Raw genomic sequence first — 27,299 nt, 5'->3', positions numbered from 1 at the left:
AGGAAGGAACTGTAATGGACTAAGACAGTATGTTGGAATGCCCAGAGCAGTCAGATGAGGAAGGGCATCCAGCCAAGTCAAGAGATTCAGGCCAGACTCCAAATGAGCTGGAGCTAACAACAAAACAATATCTCTTGTTTTCGACCCTGTGCAAATTATAAAAACAAGAGGATGTGGCCATTGTGACATGTTCCCCCAAGCACCACTCATTTAGCTGGGGATTGAACAACTACCTAATACCAGAAGCAGGCAGTGGAGAAAGGACCCCAGCCCTTATCCCCAAATTTAGAAGGAGCCACAGTGAATCCAGTAACCTGTAACTTTTCCTCTTTTAGCCAAGAAGTTTAGAATAGAGAACTTGTCTCCTACCAAAAACGACACTCTGATTTAGATCTTAGTCCTGGATTTGATTTGGACACATCCTTTAACCTCTGAATACATCATTGTGGAAGTAACAGTTTATTTTTTAAAAGTCCTATCCAGCTTATATAATCGTACACATCCAATGATATTTAAGAGTCTTTGTAAACCCCAAAGTGCTACACAGAGGTAAGATAGAATTGTGGTCAGGCATCTACCAAGAACACTGGCTTTCTTCTTTTAATCCCTTGTCAACTATTGACCAAGCAACTATTATGCCAGCCACTGTTCTTAGTGACCCCACGGACATAAATATCCTCCAGGAGCATTTGTTCCCTCAGGGAGATTCAGATAATAAACACATAAGCTCAGTATGTTATATACTATGTTGGAAAGTGGCAAATGCTATGGAGAACAAAATGAAGCATGGGGTAAAGGGGGGGGAGGGAGTTCAGAGGGAATAGTAGGAGCTTCAGTTATTTTTAAAAAGAGTGAGGACTGCACGGGTGGCTCAGTTCATTAAGCATCAAGTGACTCCTGATTTCGGCTCAGGTCATCACCTCCCAGATTGGTGAGACTGAGTCCTGCATTGGGCTCTGTGCTGACAGCCTGACAGGGGTAAGCCTGCTTGGGATTCTCTCTCTCCTCTCTCTCCGCCCCTTGCCCTGTTCGGCGCAGTGTTGAACTTGTGCTCTCTCTCTCTCTCTCTCTCTCTCACACACACACACACAAAATAAACATAAATAAATAAATAAATAAATAAATAAATAAATAAATAACAAAGTGAGCAAGTGGACTTGTAGGGAAGAGTTCCTGGAAGAGGGGAGGGCAGTGCAGGAGAGGGCCAGACAAGAAAGGAAAGCAGAGTGGGTGAGTGAGTAGGCCAATAGGAGGGGAGGAGTTCAGAGAGACAGCCACCGTTAAGATCATGGAGGGCCATTCTAAGTCCTTTGGGTCTTGCTCTGACCCGACGTGACTTCTGTTTTCAGAGGCTTCTTCTGACTGCTGAATTGAGAACAGATTGTAGAGGCAAGTATGGGAGGAAGGAGCCCAGTCAGAAGACTCTGCGGGAGACCACAGAGTGTGATTTGGACCAGTGTGATAGTGGTGGGGACGCTGAAAGCGGGCAGTTTCTGGATGTGTTTAAAGGTCAAGCCATCAGGACTTCCTGACAAATTAAATGCACAGAGAGAAAGAGGATTTGGGTCTGAGACACCAAGGGTTTGGGCCTGAGACACCAGAAGACAGAGCAGCCAATGATCGAGACGTGTTGATACAGAAGGGAACAGGAAGTCCTCTCCCTTTTCTCCTCCTAGTTGCTCAGGCAACCAGGAGGAGAAATGTGTAAGTGTGGATAGTGCGGACAGAGGAACAAAACTGAGACAGTCCTACTTGGTGACTGCTGGAAGGGACTGACCACTTTTACCACTTCATCTCTCTGCACCTCAGTTTCTCGTACTGTAACACGAGATGGATAGGCCAGCTGGATAATGGTAAAATGCCTTTTCAGTGGCTAAATTTGAGAACCTACATGCTACAACCAATTCTCACACTTTTCAAGATTTTTTTTAAATATATTTTTTTCTTGGAAAGTCTCCGTAAGTAAATTCAATTGTTAAAACTATTCTTTTTGGGGTTTTCTTTTTGGCTTAAAACAAAATTATTTTGTGATCCTAGTCTGAACACTGCCCTCCCCCCACCAAAAAAGAATCTTAGTAAGACATTTAAAACAACAGCAACAGGGGTGCCTAGGTGCCTCAGTCGGTTAAGTATCCGACTCGGCTCAGGTCATGATCTCACGGTTCATGGGTTGAAGCCCCGCGTGGGCTCTGTGCTGACAGCTCAGAGCCTGGAACCTGCTTCAGATTCTGTGTCTCCCTCTCTCTCTGCCCCTCCCCTGTTCACACTGTCTCTCTCTGTCTCTCAAAAATAAATAAATGTAAAAAAAAATTTTTTTAACAACATGTCCTGCAACTGTTTATACAATACCTCGTTCCAGGGAGGTACATGGCTAATCAGGACACCTATTTCCTACTGTCATACTTAATTGGAAGTTTTGCTCACGAGGTTAAATTACAGCAAGCATTGTGTGTCACTGCGAAAATATTCCCTTTCGCTTTAATGGCACATGGGTGGACAAAAATGCTTCTAAGGCTGCCTGAAAGGACACCGGGCTCCTGTGGGTTCTTGCTGTCTTCTGCCAATACTTTTTCATTTTCCCTTAACAACGGCAGTACATTGGTCCAGGAAGTTAAGAAGTTAGCAGAGAAGAATAAAGACCAAGCATCTGCTATTCACAACCTGACGCAACAGAAGAATATAAATATACACAAATTAATTTAAGCCCATAGAAAATCTCTCAAACTGTGTAGCCTACAGCACATCTCCCCTTGTCCACAACATTCCATCAGGCCAGCGGAACATCAGCAGCATCATGATAGCTTGTATATACTGAGTGCTAACCCTGTGCCAGGCATTGTGCCAAGGGTTGTCATGACAACTCAACCCCGTAAGAAGAGTGCCATCATAATTTCCATTGTCAAAGGAACGGGATGCACATCTAGGACCGCCTAACCTCAAGCCCAAGCTCAAGAGCACAGTGGGAGGATTGAGGCTTGGATGGAGATGGAATGCATCGTTTTCAATATACTGTCTCATTGTCATTATACTGTCTTCTAAGCCCTCCATTACCCGCCCTCTGCTTGAGGGTAGAGACCAAAGTGTGTGTTCGTACCACCAGCGTTCTGCAAAGCAGTTACGCACGAACAGAAAGTCCCGCGGACGCTCCATGATGAGTGGCACCTAAGCTGTCCGGTTCTTCGGGTTTTCCCAGCGCAGAGCCCGGTATATACTGCAGGCACTCCATCAATACTCGTTGGGTAAATAGTCAGAAAGACGATCCAGAGGGTGAGTGAGGAAACCTGAGGACAGGTGAAAAAGGGCACGCCTGGTGATGCCTCCAGAGCTCCTCCCACTTATTTGCGCTCCTGCAGGTTTCTACCGTGAGGGGCCCCTGGTGTCCCCTCCTCCCTTCCCTACCCCTCTCGGCGACCTCGCTCAGCCAGAGCGGCGGCTGGCTGCGACGACCGCCCACTGGGTGGGTGGGGGCGAGCGGCGGAGGTCGGACCCCGGGAGCCACGCCCCACGCACGCGTCCCACGCACGCACACGCTCACGGGCAAACTCCACAGGCGCGCGCTCTGCCGCACCCCTGCTCATACTCTTTACACGCACCCCGGCGCGCGCGCACGTTCTTACACATCCTCCTACGCACAGACTGACCGGAGCACACGCTCACGTTCACACACACGCTGTTCACACCCACCCGCCCTCACACACCCGGCCTCATTCGCCCCGTCGTGTATTCACACTCCTGTATCACACAGTCCTGCTTACAACCTCCACTCAAGCTCTCACACACCCACCCTCCTCAGTTGTATACACATCACACGCGCGCATGCTACTAACAGTCGCACTCTTCACCTCGTCACACACACCCCGTCACCCGCTGTCACACGGTCACGTACGCCCCCGTTCTCAACTCTCACGCACACTTCACGCGCGCTTGCGCACACGGACTCACGGCAAATTCTCCCTCCTTGCACGCGCGCGCGCATGCGCACCTGTCGCGGAGGGGACGGAGGGCCCAGCGTGGGGGATGCGGTGTGTTTGGAGTTTGGGGGCGGTTACTGGTCGCGATGTCGTCGGGCTGTAGGTTCAATACGATCCCTTAGAGTCGCTTCGTTTTCCAATGAGGAGTTAGGGAGAAGGAGAGACTGCCGCCAGGAAGGGGGTAGGGTGCGGGTCTGGAGCTCTAGCAGCGAAAGCGCCCGGAGCAGCGGACACGGCGCAGCGCCTCGCAGGGTCTCAGAGCCGATTTACCCCCATCCAGGGAGCGGCCTCTCGAGCCTCTTAGAGCCTCGGCCTCCCCGGGCTTCACCCACGCGTGGGGTTTGAGGGTTGAGTGAGGACCGACTTCAAACTGTCCTCCCCCCCACCCCCACCCCCCACCCCGCAGCCGCGCAGCCCGGTTCCCGCGCTCAGTCCCTGTGGCCCAGGGGACACAGCGCAGGACGCTGTGGGCTAGGGTGAAAAGAGGAAGACCTCGGTTTGAATCCTCCAACTGCCACTTGGAAGCTCTGGGGCCTTGGACAATTTGGATAGCCTCTCTGAGCCTTAGTCTCCTTTAATGTAGGATGAGGAATCATTCAACAAATAGGTATCTCACTCCTAATCTATGCCAGCTCTAGGCTGGGTGTTTGGCATGCTCGGTGAATAAACAAAACAGACCCAGTCTCTTGCCCAGGTGCAGCTTGTAGTCAGTTGGGGAGGAACAGATACCCAACCAACCAGTGGACATATGTATTGATTATAATGAAGGCTTTGGGAGTAAAAGAATAAGCTGTTGTTTTCACCCACTTCAATGTCTTTCAGCACTTACTACGTTCAGGGTGCAGGTGAATAAAAACAATCACATTCAACACCTTCATCCCAATGCCAGTTTGTGCCCCATTGTATGGGCCACATTAGAATGGCTTTTGTGATCTTTTTGTGTGTGTGTGTTTATTTTTGAAAGACAGAGAGACAGAGCTAGTGGGGGAGGGGCAGAGAGAGAGGAAGAGAGAGGCTCCCAAGCAGTCTCCAAGCTGTCAGATTGGAACCTGATGGCAGGGCCTGAACCCACAAACCGTGAGATCATGACCTGGAGCTGAAACCGAGTCGGATGCTTAACCGACTGAGCCACCAAGGCGCCCTCTTTGTGATCTTTTACAGAAAACCCACACTAACCAAGAAGTGAACAATAACCAAATGAGTAAATGATAAAAGTAACTACCTTGCTGGGTCATTGTGAAAAATAAATGATACATTAAAACTCTTACTCATACCCTGGCATATAACAGGCCCTCAATAAATGCCAGGTATTATTAGGCGATAGCAGTGCCTAAAACTCCAGATCCCCTGCATTAGATAAACAGCATCTGAATCCTAGCTCTGCCACCTTTAGTTGTGTGACCTTGTAAGTCTTTGGACTTCATTAAGATTCAGGATTCTTAAACAAGAAACAGCCATAATATTGGTGTTTTATCCAACAGATCAAATAAGGTCATGCAGGCAAGGTTCCTCATTCAGGGCCAAGCACACAGGGAGCTCAGAAAATGGTGGTTATGAAGACTGGCCTACTGCAATGGCACCTGCTTCCTGTGCAACACAGACCAGCAAAGCTGCAAAGTTTCTCCAGGCCAAAGGACCCTTGAAATTTAAAGCTGAGTCCCAAGTAGGGTCTTCCAGGACCCGAGGCCTTTGATAGGGGTAAAGAGTAGGGTGTGGGGAAGTTCCCCTGGTAGGTCCAGGTTTGGGGGGCTGCTGAAGGAGACAGGTATGTCCAGAAATCAAAGGCTAGAGAAACTCCAACTTGGGCGTCTTCAGGGTGGGAGCACCAAGCTAGGAGACTTGGAAATACAAGCTCAGCTTGGAAAAGGCAGGCCCTCGTGGAGAGATGATTGGGCTGCTCTAGCTTCCTGCTTCCTCCCTGTGAAGCCTGGGGCTCTGATGGGTCATTCCCCAGGTCTAGGGCACACAGACCTGCAGGTCCAGGATAATAATAAAAACTAGAGATGCCCAAGACACCAGGTACCAGGCCCAGCGCTAAGCAGTCCTTAATTCCTCCCAAGGACTGGAAGGTGGGGGCATTTTTCCTATCTACCAGGCACAGAAACAGATTCTTCCACCAATCTCCCTGGCTTCCTTTTAGTTCTTGCAATTAACTGAGCAAGAGAAACTCTTCCCTGCTTCTCTGTGCACCCTTCCGCGACCATCGAACACATTCCTCATGAGTCACTTCAGACTTCAGTTTTATCCACTCATAGAGCCAACTGGGCTTTTCTTTGATATTCATGCTACCTTTTGCAATTCACGGCTTCTGAATTCATTTGTTCATTCATTTTAAGGTACTAGAAACTCCCAAGGGACATACCTGCCTTGTGCAACGGAATTCCCCTTACGCCCAGAGCCCAGCAGAGAGGAGGCACTCCATACACGCTTTCCAACCACCAACTGCTGAAGGAGGCTCAGGTTCAGTCATTCTCTTCAGGCTCCAGGATAAGCGGGGTAGGATTTCTCCCTGATTTCTCAACCCTCACCTGCATCAGAAACACACAAAGCCGGTTTTTGTTTGTTTCATTCTTAAGTTTGGGTCCCGCACCATTAAACCAAATCTCTTAGGCATTTATACATTATACTTTCATAATGCTGTCCAGGTGATTTTTGTAGATGACCAGAAAGGCCAGATCACTAAAAATGATAAAGGTTCACTCTCTTTTGGGTAGCATTAAAAACAACAACAACAACAACAACAACAACAACAACAAAAACTGCCTTGGATTCCATTACTAAGCAGCTATTTCAGGCCAGTGCTTTCAGCAAATTTTGGGCCAAGGGATGTGGGGAACTCGAACGAGTGGACGCGTGTGAATAATTCCGCCTTCCCCTTAGGCTCCCAGCAACCTCCTCCCCAACCAAACAAAACCACCAACTCTGAAAAAGGTAGTGTTAAAAAAAAAAAAAAAAAAAAAAAAAAAAAGGCCAGCGCTGGGAACTGGAGAGGGAGGGAGGGAGGTGGAGCATTTGCTTCAATTATCCGAATAATTGTTCCCTACCTCAGGCCATTGTTACCGAAATGAAACAATATTCTATTGGATCCAGTCCTCGCCTTTTCAGGCGTGCTCCCCGCAGGGCCTAGCACACGCTGGGCACCGAGTAGGCGCTCAATAAATTTTATTCTGATGACAGAGGAGAGCTTTTAAGGGTGGGGGAGGGATGTCCTGTTAGGCTTAAGGATTTGGGGGGGGGGGTGAATGTCAATTAAGGTGAGGCGGGGAGCAGAGGGGCTGTGTGGTAGGCCCTCGGTGTCACCAAAACTCTGTTCAGAGGGTACGGAGCCCGGGCCGCTCCCGAAATTCTGAGCCAGACTCCTCACTCCTTTCCCACAAGCCTCTTCCCACCCCCTTCTCCGGGGGCCGAATTGAACTCTCGCGCCTGTGGCGAGCACAAAGGCGAACTGAGGTTTCTCAACGGCCCCTCCGCTCTGAATGCGCACTCGGCAGAAGCAAGACCACTTTTTGGCGGTGGGTGAACACGCGGCCCGCAGCCTGCCCTCTCCGCGCAACGCGCTGGCCGGGCGCTGCGTTAGAAATAACACTAGTCGCGCAGCTGAAGGCAGAGCCGGGCACCGGCCCCTCTTCACGCTGCCAGCGTAGGAATGTGGGGGCTGACTCCTAAGTGCCCTGCTTTCATCCCGACTCCAGGCTTTTCAAGAGAGGCTTAGATTCTCTGAGTGTGTATTTGCTAATTGCAGCCTCGGCTTTAATGAGATTCTTTGAACTCCCCCACCCCCCAGTCCGGTTTGTAGGTTACAGCCTTATCTGGGGACCCTCGTTTTCCACCCCAGCTACACGTCTGTGAACAATCGCCTCTCCGGCCCCTGAAAGGAGAGCGAGCGCCCCATTTCTGCTGAATGCACGTCTCAGTTCATCCAAGGCTGGCGGGCTTTTGATGGCCACAATGCGAGTTACGCCCAAAGAGTGTCTCTTTGGTCAGATCGACAACGCTTGGCTTCACGTTTGCAAGTTAAACGGGCAGAAACCCGGCTGAAACTCCCACGCCAGACGCCGGGGACGCTTCCCTCCGCCCAGTTCAGAGCAGCACTGGGGACTGGGTCTGGGCAGGGGGAAGAAGGGAGGGAGCGGGAGTTGTCAGGGGGCGGCGCGGGAAAACAGTCCTGATTCTAGGCCGCCATCTAGAAGAAAGGGGGGGGGGGGGCCGGGCCATTTTCTCTGGTATATCCCTCTTGTTTTTATTTTTATTTTTTTCAGTTTGCTTTGTCGGCAGCTTTACCCCAACAAACAAACAAAAAATGAGAGCGTTTTTCTGCTTGTCTTCACCCAGGTAGCTGCTTTCCTCCAGCCCCTGAAAATGTGACTCCTTCATAAAATCAAAATTTATGATTATTCAAATGTTGGGGACTGTGAAAAGAGAGGAAGAAAGAGAGAAAATTAATATTGCAGCTGTTCTTCTGATTAATGAGAGATAATTGCTCATGAAAAGTCACCCCTGTGGCATTTTGTTGTCTCCTGGATCTTTGTTCTTTTCCACTATTATTGAGGACTTTCTTGAAGACTAAGCGGTTCTTTTCAATTTTTGGGTATTCAGAAAGGGTTGCCTGGTTACAGAGAATGGGGAAATCTCGGGCTATATCGGGTAAGATGTGCCACAGACAGCAATATCACAATGCCACTCGGAGAAAAGGATGGATACAAGTTAACGATGCGCTTTCAATAAAACATTCATAGACTTGTTCACGCTTTGATAATGACCTCATTAAAGGGAGCTGGGGGCAAGTAAGTCCTGTCTCCTGTTTGTGTTCGGCTAACAAAACCCAGCTTTGAGATCATTCATCGCTTTGGAAACTAATATGAAATCAATGTAAGAGGAGCAAATAAATCCGAGGCCGGCCCCGCCGGCTCCTGGGCTGTCCCGCCCTGCTCTCGGCCTCCATTTGGGGCACAAGAACCGTGTAGGCAAATGCTAAAACTGAGAGGAAAAAGGAGGACTGGGGATGGGGAGGGGGGTACTTTGGAGGGGGTGCAGAGGGAAAGACAATGTGGGAGTTACGGATGGAAAAACAGCTAAGCACATCAGTAGGTCAGAACTCTAGGGCCTGTGGAATAAGCAACGGCTAGGTCCACATTCTTTGCTTTTCCTGACTTTGCCCATGAAAGGAAATAGAAAGAGTGGGAAGCAAGAGGGGAATGTGAGGTCCAGGTCAGGTGTGACCCTGGATGGGGGAAGTACTGGAACACTTCTCGAAAGCTACAACCAAGAATTGAAATCTCAAGGTTGAGCTAGGAGGAAACTGCTCCTCCAGGCTCAAGTTGGAGGATCCAGGGGCAAGAAGACGGCACCTCTAAACTGCTTTGATTTTTTTTTCTCATTTGAGGGTAGGGGCGGGGTACCCTGACTGGTGTGTGTTAGGGGGAGAGGAGGGGACAGTTTTGTTACCTTCATATCTGTGACATTGTCTTGCACTCAAGGAAGACAAAGCCATCCTCTGTCATCCCAGCAAAAGAGAGGAAATCAAAGGATCGCCCCTCCCCTTAAAAGAACTAATTTTCTCCTTGAATTATGAAAGTAATGGCTTAGGTAACAGCCTGTACTCTGTACCCGACTGCTTAATACCGAATAAATCCTTCCACGTGGCTCCCCGAGTCGTGGCAATTAGAGCTCATTATAGGCTCATAAGAGCTCTCATTTCAGGGATTACTTAATGGACGATGAAATTTTATCGGACAGAATCACTGAGAAATAAAATTGCGTGGCAGCGGGGGCACGGTGGGGGCACACTGACGGGCTGCCCAGGGGTCCCCTTCTGCTTTGAGCAGGTTCGAGGTTCTGCTGTCCTGGGGAAGGGTCTGGCTGGTAGCTGCTCAGGGCCATGGAGGGTAGGCTTCCTTTGGGAGTGGGGGTGGCAAGGCACAGTGGGGCCAACTTCTGAAGATAGGGCTAACGAGAAAGAGGGAAACTGAGAGAGCCAAAGAGAATTAATGAGAAGAACCTGAGAACCTCCGATGTGGAACGTGACCCCAAAAGACTTGCTTTTGGTGGGCTTGAGCAATGTATTTATTTTTCTGAGCAATTTACTTTAAAAATGTTTTTAATTGCACTTAGTTAACATACAATGTTATGTTAGTTTCAGGTGGACAATACAGTGACTCAGCACTGCCATACATCGCCCTGTGTTCATCACGAAGGCTCAAGCAATTTCACCAGGTCCTCTTACAAGCAGGTTTCTCTGACATGGTCTGCTTTCAGCCCCAGTCTGGCCCCAAGCTACTGTACCCCTTACAGCCCTAAGTGACCCCCACCCCCCCCACCCAGCCTCTCACTTTTTGCAAAATTCCTTAGCACTCCAACTGGATGTTTCCATATTTATACAGAAGTTAAATTAGTTGTTCGAGCTTCATAATTAGGATTCTCTAAAGTAAAATTGGGCCTTCTATAAGCACACATTCCAGCACATCAACATGGGGATTCTAGAGTGAGCATACCCAGAATCACCGGGAACACAGTGACCCAAACGGTAAGCCCAAAACAAACCTCAGATAACCTACTACCTAACCCAGAAGACGAAAAAGGAGAGGGAAAAGTTATTACTTTTCTTTGAGCACTCACAAAGTGAATAAATACATACATATAGGTATGTACTAGATAAATTTTTAAAAGTGTATGTATACATAGATGTGCACATACAAATATACATCCACACACTTGCAAAGTGAATGGGAAAATCATGTCACCTATTTGGACAATTTAGGCCTTTAAAAAACACCCAGCCATCAAACATCTCTTAGTGGTTGAGCTTCCAGGGTTTTCAGGGTTGGAATGATTTCGGGACTAGCTGCGTCCTCCCGACTGGAGCGAGGGCGGGTGGGCAGGCAGGCCGGGTTGAGGCTGAATGTCTGTGATGGCTGCATCGTCAAACCTTGTGGTACAAAAGTAGTTACAGCTGAGCTGCCCTGAGTTAAGCCCTGAGACTCCTTAATTGTTGTCACAAGATGTTGGATTAGCACATTTCTGGAATAGCTGTCTGTTTACACTCTGGAGACCCACCGTCCACTAACCGCTTTCTAATTGAATTCTAATCACATTCAAATAGCTCAATAACCAGCCTCAGCTGCAATTCATAAAACTTTAATTGCCATCCATAAATCCTGGGCTCCCCAGAGCGGGGCGTCCATACAACGCAATTACACTTCTCCGGCAGGCAAGAGAAACTGTCCCAGAGATGAAAAAGGGGAGAGAAGAGACAGAGGGCAGAGGGGTGGCCATGCCTCCAGCGGAGAAGCTGTTGCTCCCCTGGGATTTGGGCATTTGGTTCTCACAGGTGGAGGGAGTCCCGTCCCCAAGTTTCTTAACACCAGTGTGAACTCAGGTCTGAAGTCTGCTGTTTGGGAAAAAGGATCAGACTCTATTGCTTGCTCCCTGCCCCGACCAGATTTTCTCCAGCGGGGGTGGGGGGGGGGGGGGGGGAAGACCTCACCTTCCCCAAAGATCAACAGCCCCTAGCTTGACAGCCACCTTCTGTCACACAGCCCCTAATACACATCTTCCACTGAAGACGGTGCCCCCCAGATTTCCTTTACCAAGCCACTTCTCCCATCCTGAGGCAGGATTCCTCCCGTAGGTCAAATCCCTTCAACCTCTCTCAGCTTTTAAAGGGGTGCAGCCTGGAGAGTGCTTGCTGGTTAGGCTGCCAGCCGCCCAAGGTCAGGCTGTGAAATGTAAAGGGGCAGGAAGTGGCGGGACCCAGAGCAAAGGCCTTCCCCAAGCCCTGCCCAGTCTCCAGGAGGGCTAGGATTTGGGTCCTCTCCAAAATCATAGGGATGGAGTTTGCAGGGGTGTCCCGGGAAAGGCATCGGCTTGGAGAAAGGAGAGTGACGCTTCAACGCCTCTCTCCGCCACAGGGCATGCTGCCGATTACAAAGGAGCGCGAGGAAGTGTCGCTGATCCCAGCGGCCCCAGGGAAGCCCCAAGTGCAAAGGCATCTTGGAGCTTCTCAAGCATTCGAATGAAAAGCTCGGCAGCTTCTTAGCTGGGAGTCCTCACTGGTACGCCCCGGATCCGTCACGAACTAACCACCTGAATGACTGTGGCCAAGTCCAAATGCTGGGGGACTGTGTGTGTGTGTGTGTGTGTGTGTGTGTGTGTGTGTGTGAGTGCACGCGCGCGCGCGCGCGTGTCCGTGGTGCAAACCGCGATCCCGGGCTGGGCTACTGCCAGTCCGCCGCCCACACGGTCGTGCTCCAAACTGCAGGCCTCACACTTTACCGCGCCTCAGCCTCGGCTGGTACAGAAGGGCAGGGAGCATTGGGCATCCCTATTACAAAGGCCTCAAGGTCCCCACCTGGGGCGCTTTTCGGCCGGGCGTGGGGAAGAGTTGGGCTGGGGCCCAGGCCAGGGAAAGGGGTAGAATGGGGGATGCAGCTCTGATTTCTCGAGAAAGCGTGGAGAAAGAGGGGGAGGAGGCCGGCGTCCCCGCGAAATTCACAAAACCTACACTTTGCAAAGTCCCCCCCCTCCCCCTCCCTCGAGTTCTTCCCTGCAGCGCGCCCGCCCCTCCTCGCCGCTTCTGTTGTGACTCGGGCAGCCTATCCCGAGGGTGGGGAGCTGCTGAGGAGCCTGAGCCGAGCGGTACTCTGCAGCATCACGTGCCGGGGTGGGGGCTATAAAATCCCGGAGCCGGGGAGCCGGGCGGGGGACGTGAGGACCAGCCCTCTCCAGGGACCCCTTTGTTCGCAGCCCAGACGCCGAACACCTCCGCGTCCCCAAGGGCTTGACCGCCTGCGTCCGCGCCGCACCAGGGGCAGAGCTCAGAACAGGAGAGGGGAGGGGGCGCCAGCGCCGGCCACCGGGCCCTCCAGCCACCCACCCCTCCCGACATGTCGCGCTCCTTCTATGTCGACTCGCTCATCATCAAGGACTCCTCGCGGCCCGCGCCCTCGCTGCCTGAGCCGCACCCCGGGCCAGATTTCTTCATCCCGCTGGGCATGCCATCCCCGCTGGTGATGTCTGTGTCGGGGCCCGGCTGCCCGTCCCGCAAGAGTGGCGCGTTCTGCGTTTGCCCACTCTGCGTCACTTCGCACCTGCACTCCTCTCGTGGGCCGGCGGGCTCCGGCGGCGGGGGCGCCGGGGCGGGGGGCGCAGGGGCCGGGAGTGGTGGGGGAGCGCCGGGGGGCGCCGGGACCCTGCCCCTGCTCAAGAGTCAGTTCTCTTCGGGTCCTGGGGACGCTCAGTTCTGCCCGCGCGTGAGCCACGCGCACCATCATCACCACCCGCCGCAGCACCACCATCACCACCATCAGTCCCAGCAGCCAGGCTCGGCCGCCGCTGCCGCAGCCGCGGCGGCCGCGGCGGCGGCCGCGGCGGCCTTGGGGCACCCTCAGCACCACGCACCTGTCTGCGCCGCCACCACCTACAACGTAGGGGACCCGCGGAGATTCCACTGCCTCACCATGGGTAGGGTGGGGTCTCTGGGCACCTGCGCGCCGCGCCTTCGCGGCTCCCGGGAGCAAACTTTCCGCCTCCAGGGGAGGAAGTGGCAGCCTGGGGGGCGGGGTGGGGTGGGAGGAGGGGCTTTTGGTGTAACTGTGGAGACGTCCCCAGAAGTTCCACGAAAGTGGAAGTTAGCTTCGAACCTCTCCAAGCAGCCTGGTGCTTTCACGCCCGCTACCTGGTGTCCGAGTCTTGCACAGTATCGGGGCCTTTGGGACCTCGCACTCGAGGGCTGAGAAAGCGAAGGCTAACTGCGTGAGGGTTGGGGGTGGGTATGTTGGAACTTCGGTGTGGCAGTCCGTCGTCGAGGCTAGCTGAAGCGTTTCGATGCTCTGGGCTAAGCCTGCTTGCCTCTGCTGGGCTTGAAGGGAGACGACCGGACAGCGCAAGCCCCGACCCCTCCTTTAAGCCTCTGACTTTACATCTCGCACAGCATAGGCCTTCCTTCACTTGCTTTGGGCGTCTCTGTCCTTCCGTGCTGAGTAACGAAGTGCCGTGGAATGGGAAGGGATGAGGGATGGATACAGGTGTTTGGTTGAGCTCCGCGGAAGGGTCCTTGAGAGGCGTCCCTTCCAAGGGATGGCGCGTGGGGTGGGAACACGTCATCCGAGAATGACCTCTCTGCCCTCTCTTGGCCGGTCTGCAGGAGGCTCGGACGCCAGCCAGGTACCCAATGGCAAGAGGATGAGGACAGCGTTCACCAGCACGCAGCTCCTGGAGCTGGAGCGGGAATTCTCCTCCAACATGTACCTGTCTCGACTCCGGAGGATCGAAATCGCGACCTACCTGAACCTGTCGGAGAAACAGGTGAAAATCTGGTTTCAGAACCGCCGGGTGAAGCATAAGAAGGAAGGCAAGGGCACACAGAGGACCAGTCACGCGGGCTGCAAGTGTGTCGGCAGCCAGGCGCACTACCCGCGCTCGGAGGATGAGGACTCCCTGTCGCCGGCCTCGGCCAATGATGACAAGGAGATTTCTCCCTTGTGAGGGAGGGATGCCTCCGCCGCACCACACGCTCCTGGCAGCCCCCACGCCACCAACGCGCCTGGCACGCAGGGCGCCAGATCCTCAGCCACTGCGTGGTCCCATTTGGAGAAGGAGTACTGGCCGAGCGGAGTAGTCTGGCCTGACCCTTCGCATCTCCTCCTTGACCTATATGTTTGAAGATCCACTCGAAGTTATAGATCGTTTTTTTTTTTAATGTAAATAATCTAGATTCAACTCAGTCTTGTCATATAACAGAGGGGGGAGGGGAAAACAGGGTTGATTCAAGTTTAACACTGTGTGGGGCTTTTTGAAAGCGCACGTCCTCCCTTCCCTACAGTCTTACAGGACCTAAGAAGAACACCGGGTTTCTTGATTATTTTCTTTTGTTGTTGTTGTTGTTGTTGTTGTTTTAGTGAAAGCGTATGGATTTCAAATAACTTAGAAAATTAAATGCTGTAGGTCTCGCTTTCTGAAAATTTGCCTGGGGAGAGATTGGAATTCAAGTTGCTGGAAGTCCCTTTGTATGTGAATAGTTTTATATAAAATTTATATTTATATTTATTTAAATAAATGAAACAAAATCAAGGTTTTAAACTTGTGGTGCTTGCTCTCACCATCTTTCCCCATCTTCCTCTCACCTGTATCTTGAAAAAAACATGGACGGGGCGGAAAACGTGTCTGAGAATTTAGAGGAAAGTGTTGACCAAAACCTGGTAATGTAGGTCTTTGGTTGAGGGAGTATGTGGTACACCATCAGGCATGATTTTCACCTACCAAGTAGTAACTCCCCATCCTCAAAACAGCTAAGCCACTCACAGTGGCTAGGACAGGTCACTCCGTTTAAAGTGACACTGACAATTAATGACGGGCAAACCTTTTGATTTATTTAACAGGGAAAGATTCTTTCTGTGGCAGTTCCCCTCTCCCTGCCTTTCCCCCTCCATCTCTCTCAGTACTAAAACCCGAGTCATGTGAAGGAATTTGAATAGTCAGAATCGTTTCAGGAAGAGCAGCAATCCATCATCAGGGTGGAAGCACACACAAGGAAACTTACAAATGATGCTGCAAGTGACTAGAAACCTTACTTCCTGGCTGTTCCAGTAGCTAAGAAATTAGCTGGTTTCCACGGTGCCAAGGAAACAAACAGACAGGCACAGGGAATTATTCTTCCCAAAGGTTTATATTCTCACTTTTCCAAAATAGCTCAGAGGTGCTTTGGACTCTTGCAGGGTTTTTTTTTTTGGTCTCCCTAACTTTAGCCTAAACCTGTTCCCTTATAGTCCCTCTCTTCCTCATAGTCTTGCAGAGTTAATTTCTGCAAACCTGGTCCTGGAGATTTACTCTAGCTCTGCCTTTAGCAGGGCCACCTGGCACTCTGCTCAGTGCAGCCAGGACCTGTCATCCAAGGGAGAGAAGTGAAGCTGGAAATGTGGAAACTAGATCTCATTCCCTGCAAGCTGAGCCCACTAACATCCATTAGCGTTGTTATTATATAATTATTTTCTGGAAAGATGCCACCCAAGAGGTTCAAGCCATAGGAACTGTTTACAACACACATTTCTTTAGGTCTGATTTGCTTTAGGTATGTAGGAACTGACACCTCACCAGGTGGGATGGGGCCCTAAAACGAGGTCTGGACGCTAGTTTGGGAAAAGGGGGAAAGGAGGGAGAATGTGATCATGGTCTTTCTTTCTTTCTCCCCCCCCACCCCCCCCCGTGCCTCTCTCTCTCACACACACACACACACACACACACACACACACACACACACTCACGGGAGGCCCAGGAGAAGGAAAGCCCCCCTCCCAACTTCCGAGGCCCGCCGTGGTCAGTTCCCATTCGGGTTCCGGCTGGGGCAGGAGGGAGGGAGGAGGGATCGCGCAGCGTCGGACTGAATAGGGAGCGGCCGAGGCTTTGTGCAGAGACGTGGGCCTGGTCCTGCGCAGCGGTCACAGGCATCCAGCTCTCTCCTGCCCGGGCTTGGGAGGCTCAGCCTCCGGGTCTCTCTGTCACGCGCGGAGCCCCGGGCCGGTCACGCCGGCCCACTGCCTTTCCTGAAGGTCCCGTCTCCCTCTTTCCCAATCAACAGTCCTCTCTCTGCACGAGTCCGGGGGTGGGAGGAAAGGGGTTTCGAGGTGAGAACCGGCATTCACGGAGAATTCTTTTCTCGGGAAAGAACAGGAAGGACAAAGCGCCCCTGCGGCAGCTCTCTGCGCTCCTGCTCAAAGCGAAGCCTCAGCGGGGAGGTCGGCACACACCTCCGTCCCCCTCCCACCCACTCCGGGCTCTGCCCCCGAGCCGTCCCGCGCTCAGGCCTGGCCCTTCCCAAGTTCTAGCCGAGGACGAACCCGAGCTTCTGCGCCTCGCCTGGCTTCAACCCAGGCCCTGGGCCCGGAGCGCGGAGCCACGCACCTGCCACACCCGTGCCGCGCGGCGCGCCCAGCTCCACCGCCCTGCGAGGGACACGCGGCGCCAGCCCTTCTCGCCAGGTTTTGGGCTGCTTGGATGGTCTCAGCCCCTCTCCTTCCTGTCTTTGGGGGGAAATTCCTCAGGGAAGAGAGAATAAACAATGCACTCCCCTACCCCACACACACCACTACCAGAGGCAAAAAGTTTCAGGCACAGATACCTATCTAGACTTTGGACATTCTCCATAGACACCTTCTCTAGGGTTTTCAGGGAGGTTCTAGGATATTAGGTGCGGAGTGGACCTTCTTCTCACTGTAAGAGTGAACCATGAGGTCTCCTTGTCTACTAGGGTAGATTTTACATCTCTCCCAAACCCCCTCCCCCTCTCCACCCCCCCAAAGTAATCAGTTGATGTTTCTGAAGTTTACAAATCTGAACAAGGCTTTGGGAATCTCCGATTTAATTTTTTTTAACGGGAGGGGCAGAGAGAGAGGGAGACAGGATCTGAAGCAGGCTCCAGGCTCTGAGCTGTCAGCCCCGAGCTGGTGGAGGGGCTTGAACCCGTGAACCATGAAATCATGACCTGAGCCAAAGTCTTACACTCAGCTAACTGAGCCACCCAGGCACCCCGGGAATCTCTGATTTTAAAGGCCTACAGTTTCACTTAGGTTAAGAAATCCTAGGCCAACCCTGGGACACACAATTGCCCTGCTAAACAATCTTGATATCAAACACTCTAAGTGAAATATCCACAGATTTATTAAAGAGGACTGTTTAGGGTGTGTGGGGCCACCCTTGACAATTTCTCTACCTGGGAAACACCAGATGCCAGCTTTTCATTATGCCCCCACTTGAAAAACAGAATTCTGTTCTCCCTCCCCAAACTGTGGCCTCTTAGGGGACTGTACACACATATTGGAAAGAGAGAGGGAGAATGAACATAAGAATTAGAAATTAGGATCTTGCTCCACGAAGAGAAAAGGAATGAGTAGCAGGAGCCATTAGTGTGGTTGAGCCCATCTCTGAAAGCAAGTCCTGTGGTGGCTTCAAACAGGAAGAAGTCCTGGGTGGGAGTGGATGGACCCTGCCCTTGTGCCCTAACCCAGTCCTAATATTCTGAGAGAAAAAGGGGAACAGAGACCTTTCTCCTTCATCCTCCTACAGTGACCAACACAAGCCCAAGGCCAAGGGCCTACCGTTGATAGGAGCACTTGGCAAGTCTTTTTTGATGCAAACCATACCCAGAGCAGAAGACAACCAGCAGCCTATCCCTGGGGTGGGGGTGTCAACCCACGCAGGTGATAGAGACACTGATGACTCCTCTCATTCTGAACTATTCTGCAGTGGCCTTCTTACCTTGGTCCCCCTCCGCCTGGCACATCCATAATCCCACTCCCCTCAAGGATGGCCAAGGGTATTTTAAGAGAAGGAAAACTTGGGGATGTGAAGTCTTTGATTTTGGGCTCCCTCCTTCATTTCCTCACCAGAACCCTATACCAAACACGATCAGGATTAGAAATGCATGCTAAGTGAAATTAGCCAGTCAGAGAAAGACAAAGATCATATGACTTCACTCGTATGAGGACTTTAAGAGACAAACCAGATGAACATAAGGGAAGGGAAACAAAAATCATATAAAAACAGGGAGGGGGACAAAACAGAAGAGACTCATAAATATGGAGAACAAACTGAAGGTTGCTGGAGGGGTTGTGGGAGGGGGGATGGGCTAAATGGGTAAAGGGCATTAAGGAATCTACTCCTGAAATCACTGTTGCACCTAGATGCTAACTAATTTGGATGTAAATTTTAAAAAATTTAAAAATTAAAAAAAAAGGATTAGAAATGCAGTTTGCTTGGCTTACTCTGGTCAGAGAATTGTCAGAAAGGTGATTGATTGTTCTAACTGAAAGTGGTCACAGAAAGCAACAGTGTGTGTGTGTGTGTGTGTGTGTGTGTGCGCGCGCGCGCGCCCGCCTGCCTGCATGTGTATGTGTGTGTATGTGTGAGAGAGAGCTCTCCACTGGTAGTGGTCATATATACAGAAAGAAAAGAGTTATTTGCACCAGATTTTGTCTTGTTTCGTTTTCCGTCCCACCTCTACCTTTCCTGCAGGTTCCACTCACTTTTCCTGGCACTCCTTGGGAGATTTGTTGGAGGGAGGTAGGAAGGTGTTTAGAGCTGGGTTGGGGGGAGGAGAAAAAGTTGAGAGAGCCAGGAGAGAGGTCTGGGTAGGATCTCAGGCCCGGCCTTCGGGGTGCTGGGAGAGGAGAACGAAAGAGCAACAGAACCTATTTGCTAGAGGAAATGGGGTTTAAAGGAGCAATCACTGCTTTAAAAGGAGCTCCTCCCACCCTCTCCAAACACAGCCTAAAGCTGTCCTAGACGATGAATACAGCTCAGTGCATCAAAGCAATTGTTCCTATTTTCATTATTCACAGGGAATCTTTGAATGTACCTGTTAAGGTGACAGACCTCTTAAAAGAGAACATTTTTTCCATGCAATTAAATGGTGCATTTACTAGGCTTCTATTAACATAATTTAATATAAATCTATTTTATAAATCTTTAGGCTCACATTACTGAAAATTGAGCTTCTCTGAAAAAAAAAAATGCCCGTGTCTCTCCGCTAAATTAGATGGAATAGAATCCAATCCAAAAACTTGCTATTCTAAGCCAGTGGAAATACTAAAAGTAGGAGAATCTTTTGCATTGTCTTTTGTTAATGGTGCAAGCGTGAAGAGTTAAGGCAGTTTGTTTCACAGAAGGTAAGACAGGTTTCCTACACCCAAGGCCCGGCACATGGGGTGACTGACACAGGCTGGAAGTGAGGACCGGCCAAAAAAAAGCAGGAACTTGAAGAGACCTCTCAGTGTCAGAGTTGAATCCGAGCGCAGATGAAAAACAAAAGCCAGCCCCGACTCATATTTGGAAGTAAGGTGCTTCTGTTTGGGGGAAAGGAAACCTAAAGGCCGTGGGACCTCACAGTCCTGAAAGCTATGCCACATCGACGTAGATATTTTTGTCTGTTCCCATGGCTGTGTTCCTTGTTCTCCAAAATTCTGGGCATCCCATTGTCTCTGAGAAGAGTGTTTTGTGTGCCCTTACATTGATGTCGATGCCTGCCTTTCTGCACTGGGCACTGCCTTTCTTCAAGCTGAGCCCTATGTTTTCCTGAGCCCTTGTCCTACCTTTGTTGAGCCTTCCAAATCCCAAACCCAGGAAGGCCCCAGGGGCTCCTCTGAGTGAATCCCGGCAGATCGGAAGTGTGTGCTGTGTGCTTAGGAAAGTAACTAGTTTCAGATTAATGAAGCAGTGACAATTTCAATCTGCTTAAAGGCGGAGGTTGGCACTGCCCAGGCCTGAGCGTGGGGAGCTCGCCAGGCTGGGCTTTATATTGTCCGCTTTTCTGAAGAGCAGACAAAGATGGATAGAGAGACATTGAAAAGCAGGGGGCGTATTTTAAACAGCCCCATAAAGAGGGCTGTCACTTTAAGACAAGAACCATAGTGCTTTGATGACTTTGTATTAGCTGCACCATTTCAAATAAGGAACTCAAGTCTCAAGCCAGAGGGTGGAAAAGGAGAGAGGGAGAGGGAGGGAGCAAAGGAAGGGAAGGGAAGAGAGAGGAACAGGGAGAGAGAGGGAGAGAGAAGGTGGAGAAAACAGCCAATGTAGCAATGTTTAGCCTGTAGGAACACTACACCCCGGCCAATTCTCAGGCAACGACCTGATGTCTGAAGTTCAGGGAGAAACAACCCACAGCAGGTGCAGAGAAAAAAAGGCAGGTGATGCTGTTCGGATGGCAAAGAGTTCCCTGCCCGTGGGCGGCAGCCGGCTCCCACCCGCACGGCCTCAGTTTGCGGGGAAGGGCTGGCTGGAGAGGGACACGCAGCTCGCCGGGCCCGGACCGCTGAGGATTATAATGGAAATTTTTGAGAGCGTGAAAGAGAAAGAATAGGAAGGGGGGGGGGAGGGCAGGCTTCGGGAGTCTACCTTCACAAAGCCTAATTTAAATTGTTTGGGGTCAAGCAGCAGCAAGCCACCTCCCCCCTTTCCTCCTTAATTAATTAATGACCACGATTAATTATTAGGGTCTCGCATTTCAAGACTTCAAAACGCCTTCCCCGAGGGCCTGAAGAGTTGCTGGAGCCAGACACGTGGTTTAAACTTGGAAGAAGGGAGTCGAGAGTCGGTAGTATTGTCTGTCTCCCCGTATCTGCTATCCTCTCGGCCTCTGCCAGCTTCTCTCCGTCTCTTTCTGCCTTGGGGTCTCTCTCTCTCTCTCTCTCTCTCTCTCTCTCTCTCTCTTTCTCTCCCTCCCTCGGCCTCGTTCTCTCTCCTTTGTTCTCCAGGCTGACCTGCGTAGCCTCCTCCAGTCTCCCCCGGTCCTGGCTGAACCCTCCCGACTCCAGGCCCCCAGCGGTCTGGTGAGAGGCGAGAATACCCACACTGGGGTCCACACCCGGGCGCCCCACCGCGTCGTCGGTGGTGAGGAGTAGGCAGAAACGGAGGTTCGCGGGTCGCAGCAAGAGTTATTGACAGCATAGATGTTTTTCTTTCTACCCAAGCAACGATTTTGTTCTTTTCCTTTCTTTCTTCTTCTTTTTTCTTTTATTTTTTTAAATTAAAGCATAGGGGAACTGGGACGGGGAGATGGCTCAGCTTTAAAGGCCGGCGACAGGGCTCTCCCCACCGTGGCGCTGGCGGGAGAAGCGTTTGGTCACTGTTTCCTTGAGGCACTATTTGAACCTTGCAACATGTGGTAATTTCTGGAAGCTGAAAAGGGGGGATTATGTAGGAGGGACACAAGGAAATTAGCGAACGGTTAATTTAACTCGTTTTCTGCTAGACTTTTCGATACATTCCTAATTGACTGAGGGGCAGGTGAAGCTCCCGCCCCATGCAGGCTCATTCACGGTGGGAATAAATGGTTCTTTTTCAACTCACACTGCTCACAATATATCATCGGGGAAAAGACATGCAATGAATATGTTGATTTATTTTTATTAATGGAATTATACCCTGCCACGCAGGTGTGAGGGTAAAAACCTATACTGCAATGAAATAAGATTAACAATGAAATTAGAATTTTATTAGCTTTATATGTCACACAGACCTGGATTTGAACTGTCAAAACACGCAACCAGAAAAGATATTCTGAAGGCAGCCCTGCCAATCAACCAGGAGAAACGGAATAGCGTCGAATCCAAATCATAATCGGCTTCCAGTACCTTCGGCGCCTCACCGGGGCCTGGAGCTGGAGGCAAGTGGGCGGTGCGCCTCGCAGGGGTACCCGCCGGGTACTCCGGACCCGCAGGTCGTGGGCGAGAACACCGCATGGGCTCAGGAGGCCTGGCCCGGAGCAGGCCCCGGCTGAGGGCGGAGGGGCCGAGAAGGCCCGAGGCCACCCAGAGGTCAGCCTGAGCGGCCGGGCCACCGCGGCCCGCGGGCCTCCGGCTTCGCATCCTCTGCATCAGCTGCCCCGGCTGGCTGTGAACCACACTGAGTCTGGTCACCCCCGGGGCTTCGGAGCTTAGGAGCTGCTACCTGGGTCTGGCAGGCGCGGAGGTGCCCTATGCAAATGGTTCACTATTAGGGGAGAAAGAAATACTTCAAATGGCCCTTTGTAACCTTCTATAGAAAATCGAGGTACTCTGCATGACAAAGCACAATTAAGCTTTCTATTCAGGAGTTCTGCAGCTGGTAGCCCATTGGGAAAGTGGGAGGAAACGCGAATATATTAATAGTGTGTGGCAAAAGTTTTTGTGTGCGTGTCCTTTTCTGGGTCCGGGGTGGGGAGGGGCGGTGGGTGGACCCGGAGGGGAAGAAGGCTCCGCCTTGGATCTTTGCCACCCGAACCTCAGCGCCTCTGCCCGCAGGGAAAGCTCCGCTCGTCTGGCGTCCAGGGCCTTCCGAAAGGTCGCGGCGACCCCCGTGCGCACCCCTCGGCTGGGCGGACCCCGCGGGCACCAGCGCCCGGGCGCGGCGAGGCGGGACGCGTGCCCCGGCCTGGCCTCCTCGTCCGCTCGACGCAGGTCCGAGTCCCCCGGCCCGGCTGTTCCCGGTCGCCGAGCACGACGGTGGGCTGCCAGGCCTGGTGCTTCGCCCAGACACCGCGACAGGTGGGGCGCACCGGAGCGCGCCGGGGGGCAGTGCCGAGAGCGGAGCCGGATTTTCCGTTTCGGCTCCAATTTTCTCCGCCCCTCTGCCCCCGCAGTTGAGTTTCATCTCCTAATCGTTCATTTTTACGGGGAGAATGTTTTGCTTCTTAGCAAAGAAGGGTCCTGAGGCAACTGCGCTGGTTATTCTCTGGGCTCCACCCTCCTCTCACCCGCAGGGTGCCCGCAGACCCCCCGGCCTTTGGGGACTGTACCATTTCCTCCATTAACTGCGACTCCGGGGGTAGCCAAGCGGGAGGCTGGCTCCATATGGGTTTGGAGAGCCCGCGGCACAGCCAATGACAGACCACACTGAGGAGAGAGAAGAAGTGTGTTGTTGGTTTCTGGGGATGTTTCTGCTGCATCGTTCCAGTTGTGACAGTTGCCGCTACGCTCCAGAAACTTCCTTTCCGAGAGCCTCTTTTACCAAGGCTCTAGCTATAGCTGGGATCCCCCGCACCTTCATGGAAAAGGGTGGAGATGCCTTCTGGCCTCTGTGGGTCACTAGGGGCATCAACATTCTTGTTAGCTCCCTCAGCCCTCCACGCATCTCTGCCAAGAGTCATCTTGTTGAAATACTTCCTGGAAAGTCCCAGCTCAAAGTGGTTGCCTAGTGGCTGACCAGCCACGTTGCTACCTAGTTCTTTCCTCTATGGGGCTTCTAGGTGACTTCTTCCCTTTTCCCGACTCTGAGGACCTTGATGACAGCGACTGAATCCTCAGCACTGATCATAGTGCCTAGCGCTTAGTAGATGTCTAGTAAATACTAGCTGGATCCATGCTTCCAAGTCTCCAAGTTCCCCCAAACAGGGAGGTTAGAAATAGACATATTTCATGGTAGTTGTATATGCATCTATATGATAAATAATATATACATCTATAGGATAAATATCCTACGTATAGGAGATGTATATACAGAGAGAGAGAGAGGGGGTTGTTTCTGGAATCATTCTGCATGCCTTACTGTTTACTAACAGTGTGACTTTGGGCAACTCACTTAACTTCTCTAACTTCCATTTTCCTCATTTGTAAAATGGGGATAATTACTAGTCTCTTCCTTATAAGGGTGTGGAGGAGTAAAGAAGGAAAAATACATATGAAGATATGTAGATATGTAGGTAGATTTGAGAAGGTCTAAGTGAAAAAGGAACTTTGGAATAAAAGCCTGAAGGGAGCGTGGCGAAAATGCCACGTGGAATTTCAGTGGCGGTAACAAGTGCAAAGGTCTGGGTGGGGATAGGGCTGAAATCCTTCAGAAACAGTGAAGAGGCAGAGGGAGTGGAGAGAGTATGTGCCTGCGGGGGGTGGAAAGGTCAGAGTGGTCCTGGGTCCTGTGGGTCATCGTAGGGACTTGGATTTTTATTTTTAGTCAACTGGGAAGCTTTTGGAGGATTTTGAGCAGAGGTGTGTTATGCTACGACCTATGACTAACCAGGATGAATTTGACCATGGTGTTCAAGGAAGCAGGGAACTTAAGACTGTCATATGAAGCCAGGTAAGAGATGATGGTGGTGTGGACCAGGGTGGAGGTGTCCACTGGTGTGGACCAGTGCTGAATTCTTGGGTGTGATTTGGTAGAGCGGCCAGGATTTTCGGAGAAACTGAATCTGAAGAGTAAAGAGAAAGAAAAGGGCCAGGGAGGACACCAAGGTATTTACCTCCTGCATTTAGAAGAGAAAAGATTGCCATTAGGGGCGCCTGGGTGGCTCAGTCGGTTAAGTGTCCGACTTCGGCTCAGGTCACGATCTCACTGTCCATGGGTTCGTGCCCCGCGTCAGGCTCTGTGCTGACTGCTCAGAGCCTGGAGCCTGTTTCAGATTCTGTGTCTCCCTCTCTCTCTGCCCCTCCCCCATTCATGCTCTGTCTCTCTCTGTCTCAAAAATAAATAAATGTTAAAAAAAAATAAAAAAAATAATTTCCACAAATCAGGAAACTATAGATGCTGGTGAGGATGTGGAGAAACTGGAACCCTCTTGCACTGTTGGTGGGAATGCAAACTGGTACAGCCGCTCTGGAAAACAGTATGGAGGTTCCTCCAAAAATTAAAAATAGCTAGAATTGATTCATGAATTCAGCAAAGTTGCAGGATATAAAATCAATGCACAGAAATCGGTTGCATTCCTATACACCAACAATGAAGCGACAGAAAGAGAAATCAAGGAATCGATCCCATTTACAGTTGCACCAAAAACCCATAAAATACCTAGGAATAAATCTAACCAAAGAGGTGAAAAATCTATACACTGAAAACTATAGAAAGCTTATGAAAGAAATTGAAGAAGACAAAATAAAATGGAAAAAGATTCCATGCTCCTGGAGAGGAAGAACAAATATTGTTAAAATGTCAGTACTATCCAAAGCAATCTACATATTCAATGCAATCCCTACCAAAATAATACCAGCATTCCTCACAGAGCTAGAACAAACAATCCTAAAATTTGTATGGAACCAGAAAAGACCCTGAATAGCCAAAGCAATCTTGAAAAAGAAAACCAAAGCAGGAGGCATCACAATCCCAGACTTCAAGCTGTATTACTAAGCTGTAATCATCAAGACAGTATGGTACTGGCACAAGAACAGACACTCAGATCAATGGAACAGAATAGAGAACCCAGAAATGGGCTCACAAACGTATGGCCAACTAATCTTTGACAAAGCGGGAAAGAATATCCAGTGGAATAAAGATAGTCTCTTCAGCAAGTGGTGCTGGGAAAACTGGACAGTGACATGCAGAAGAATGAACCTGGACCACTTTCTTGCACCAGACACAAAAATAAACTCAAAATGGATGAAGGACCTAAACGTAAGACAGGAAGCCATCAAAATCCTCGAGGAGAAAGCAGGCAAAAACCTCTTTGATCTTGGCCGCAGCAAGTTCTTACTCAACAAGTCTCTGGAGGCAAGGGAAACAAAAGCAAAAATGAATTATTGGGGCCTCATCAAAATAAAAAGCTTCTGCACCGTGAAGGAAATGATCAGCAAAACTAAAAGGCAACTGACAGAATGGGAGAAGATATTTACAAATGACATATCAGATAAAGGGTTAGTATCCAAAATCTATAAAGAACTGATCAAACTCAACACCCAAAAAACAAATAATCCAGTGAAGAAATGGGCAAAAGACATGAACAAGCACTTCTCCAAAGAAGACCTCCTGATGGCCAACCGACACATGGAAAAATCCTCAACATCACTCATCATCAGGGAAATACAAGTCAAAACCGCAATGAGATACCACCTCACACCTGTCAGAATGGCCAACATTAACAACTCAGGCAAAAAGACATGTTGGCGAGGATGCGGAGAAAGAGGATCTCTTTTACATTGTTGGTGGGAATGCAAGCTGGTGCAGCCATTCTGGAAAACAGTATGGAGGTTCCTCAAAAAATTACAAATAGAACTACCCCACGATCGAACAATTGCACTACTAGGTATTAATCCAAGGGATACAGGTGTCCTGTTTTGAAGGGGCACATGCACCCCAATGTTTATAGCAGTGCTATCGACAAGAGCCAAAGTATAGAAAGAACCCAAATGTCCATCGATGGATGAATGGATAAAGAAGATGTGGTATATATATACAATGGACTATTACTCGACAATCAAAAAGAATGAAATCTTGCCATTTGGAACTACGTGGATGGAACTGGAGGGTATTATGCTAAGCGAAATTAGTCAGAGAAAGACAAATACCATAGGACTTCACCCATATGAGGACTTTAAGAGACAAAACAGATGAACATAAGGGAAGGGAAGCAAAAATAATATAAAAACATGGAGGGGGACAAAACATAAGAGACTCTTAAATATAGAGAACAAACAAGGGGTTATTGGAGGGGTCAGGGGTGGGCTAAATGGGTAAAAGGCATTAAGGAATCTACTCCTGAAATCATTGCACCATATGCTAACTAACTTGGATATAAATAAATAAATAAATAGCCCTGCAGTGGGAAAAAAAAAGTTAATATTCATTATATTTTGGGGAATTTCACCCTCTTGTTAAGGTCTTCTAAAAATCCACATGGGGTGGGTGGGGTTTGCCCTGTCTAGCAAATGAGGACGGGCCAAGGTTTTAGCTGAAAGCTTCGGGCTTTACTGCTCTAGCTTCTTTTTTGCTACGTGACTCTGTTGCCCAGAACAGCTCTCCCCATCTGTCAGATTCTGATGTCTAGGGCAGGCTCAAAGACATCATTCTGGTAGGGCTCTCTCCCGACCGCTGCCTCAGCCATAGTGACCCTCCCTGTTATTCCCAAGGCTGAGGTGGTCAGGCAATACTTCA

General features: G+C 50.4%; 1 protein-coding gene and 2 long non-coding RNA genes across 5 annotated transcripts; 2 read left to right on the top strand and 1 right to left on the bottom strand.

The window, feature by feature from the left end:
• The first annotated feature begins 3,097 nt into the window (after positions 1–3,097).
• Positions 3,098–8,055, top strand: LOC121035788 (uncharacterized). 3 transcript variants are annotated; one of them, XR_005793076.1, is made up of 3 exons: positions 3,098–3,204; positions 6,308–6,467; positions 7,756–8,055. It is a non-coding gene; the product is annotated as an uncharacterized LOC121035788 (long non-coding RNA). The 3 variants fall into 3 exon arrangements; XR_005793072.1 differs by lacking the exon at positions 7,756–8,055 and having other exon boundaries at positions 6,308–6,694; XR_005793073.1 differs by lacking the exon at positions 7,756–8,055 and having other exon boundaries at positions 3,163–3,267; positions 6,308–6,694.
• LOC121035780 (uncharacterized) lies at positions 3,175–13,524 on the bottom strand. The gene is made up of 3 exons (XR_005793070.1): positions 13,368–13,524; positions 6,334–6,499; positions 3,175–3,281 (listed from the first exon to the last, which is right to left on the bottom strand). It is a non-coding gene; the product is annotated as an uncharacterized LOC121035780 (long non-coding RNA).
• GSX2 (GS homeobox 2) lies at positions 12,653–15,038 on the top strand. Its single transcript, XM_040483626.1, has 2 exons — positions 12,653–13,430; positions 14,113–15,038. The coding sequence occupies exons 1-2, from the start codon at positions 12,854–12,856 to the stop codon at positions 14,451–14,453; spliced, it is 918 nt and encodes a 305-aa protein (XP_040339560.1). The 5' UTR covers positions 12,653–12,853; the 3' UTR covers positions 14,454–15,038.
• The last annotated feature ends 12,261 nt before the right edge of the window (positions 15,039–27,299 follow it).

The sequence above is a fragment of the Herpailurus yagouaroundi genome, unplaced genomic scaffold, assembly GCF_014898765.1.
Source record: "Herpailurus yagouaroundi ecotype Mexico unplaced genomic scaffold, PumYag 28, whole genome shotgun sequence".
NCBI classification, from domain to species: Eukaryota; Metazoa; Chordata; class Mammalia; order Carnivora; family Felidae; genus Herpailurus; species Herpailurus yagouaroundi.
Note: the sequence above shows the minus strand (reverse complement) of the source record. Positions and strands in the feature narration are given on the sequence as shown.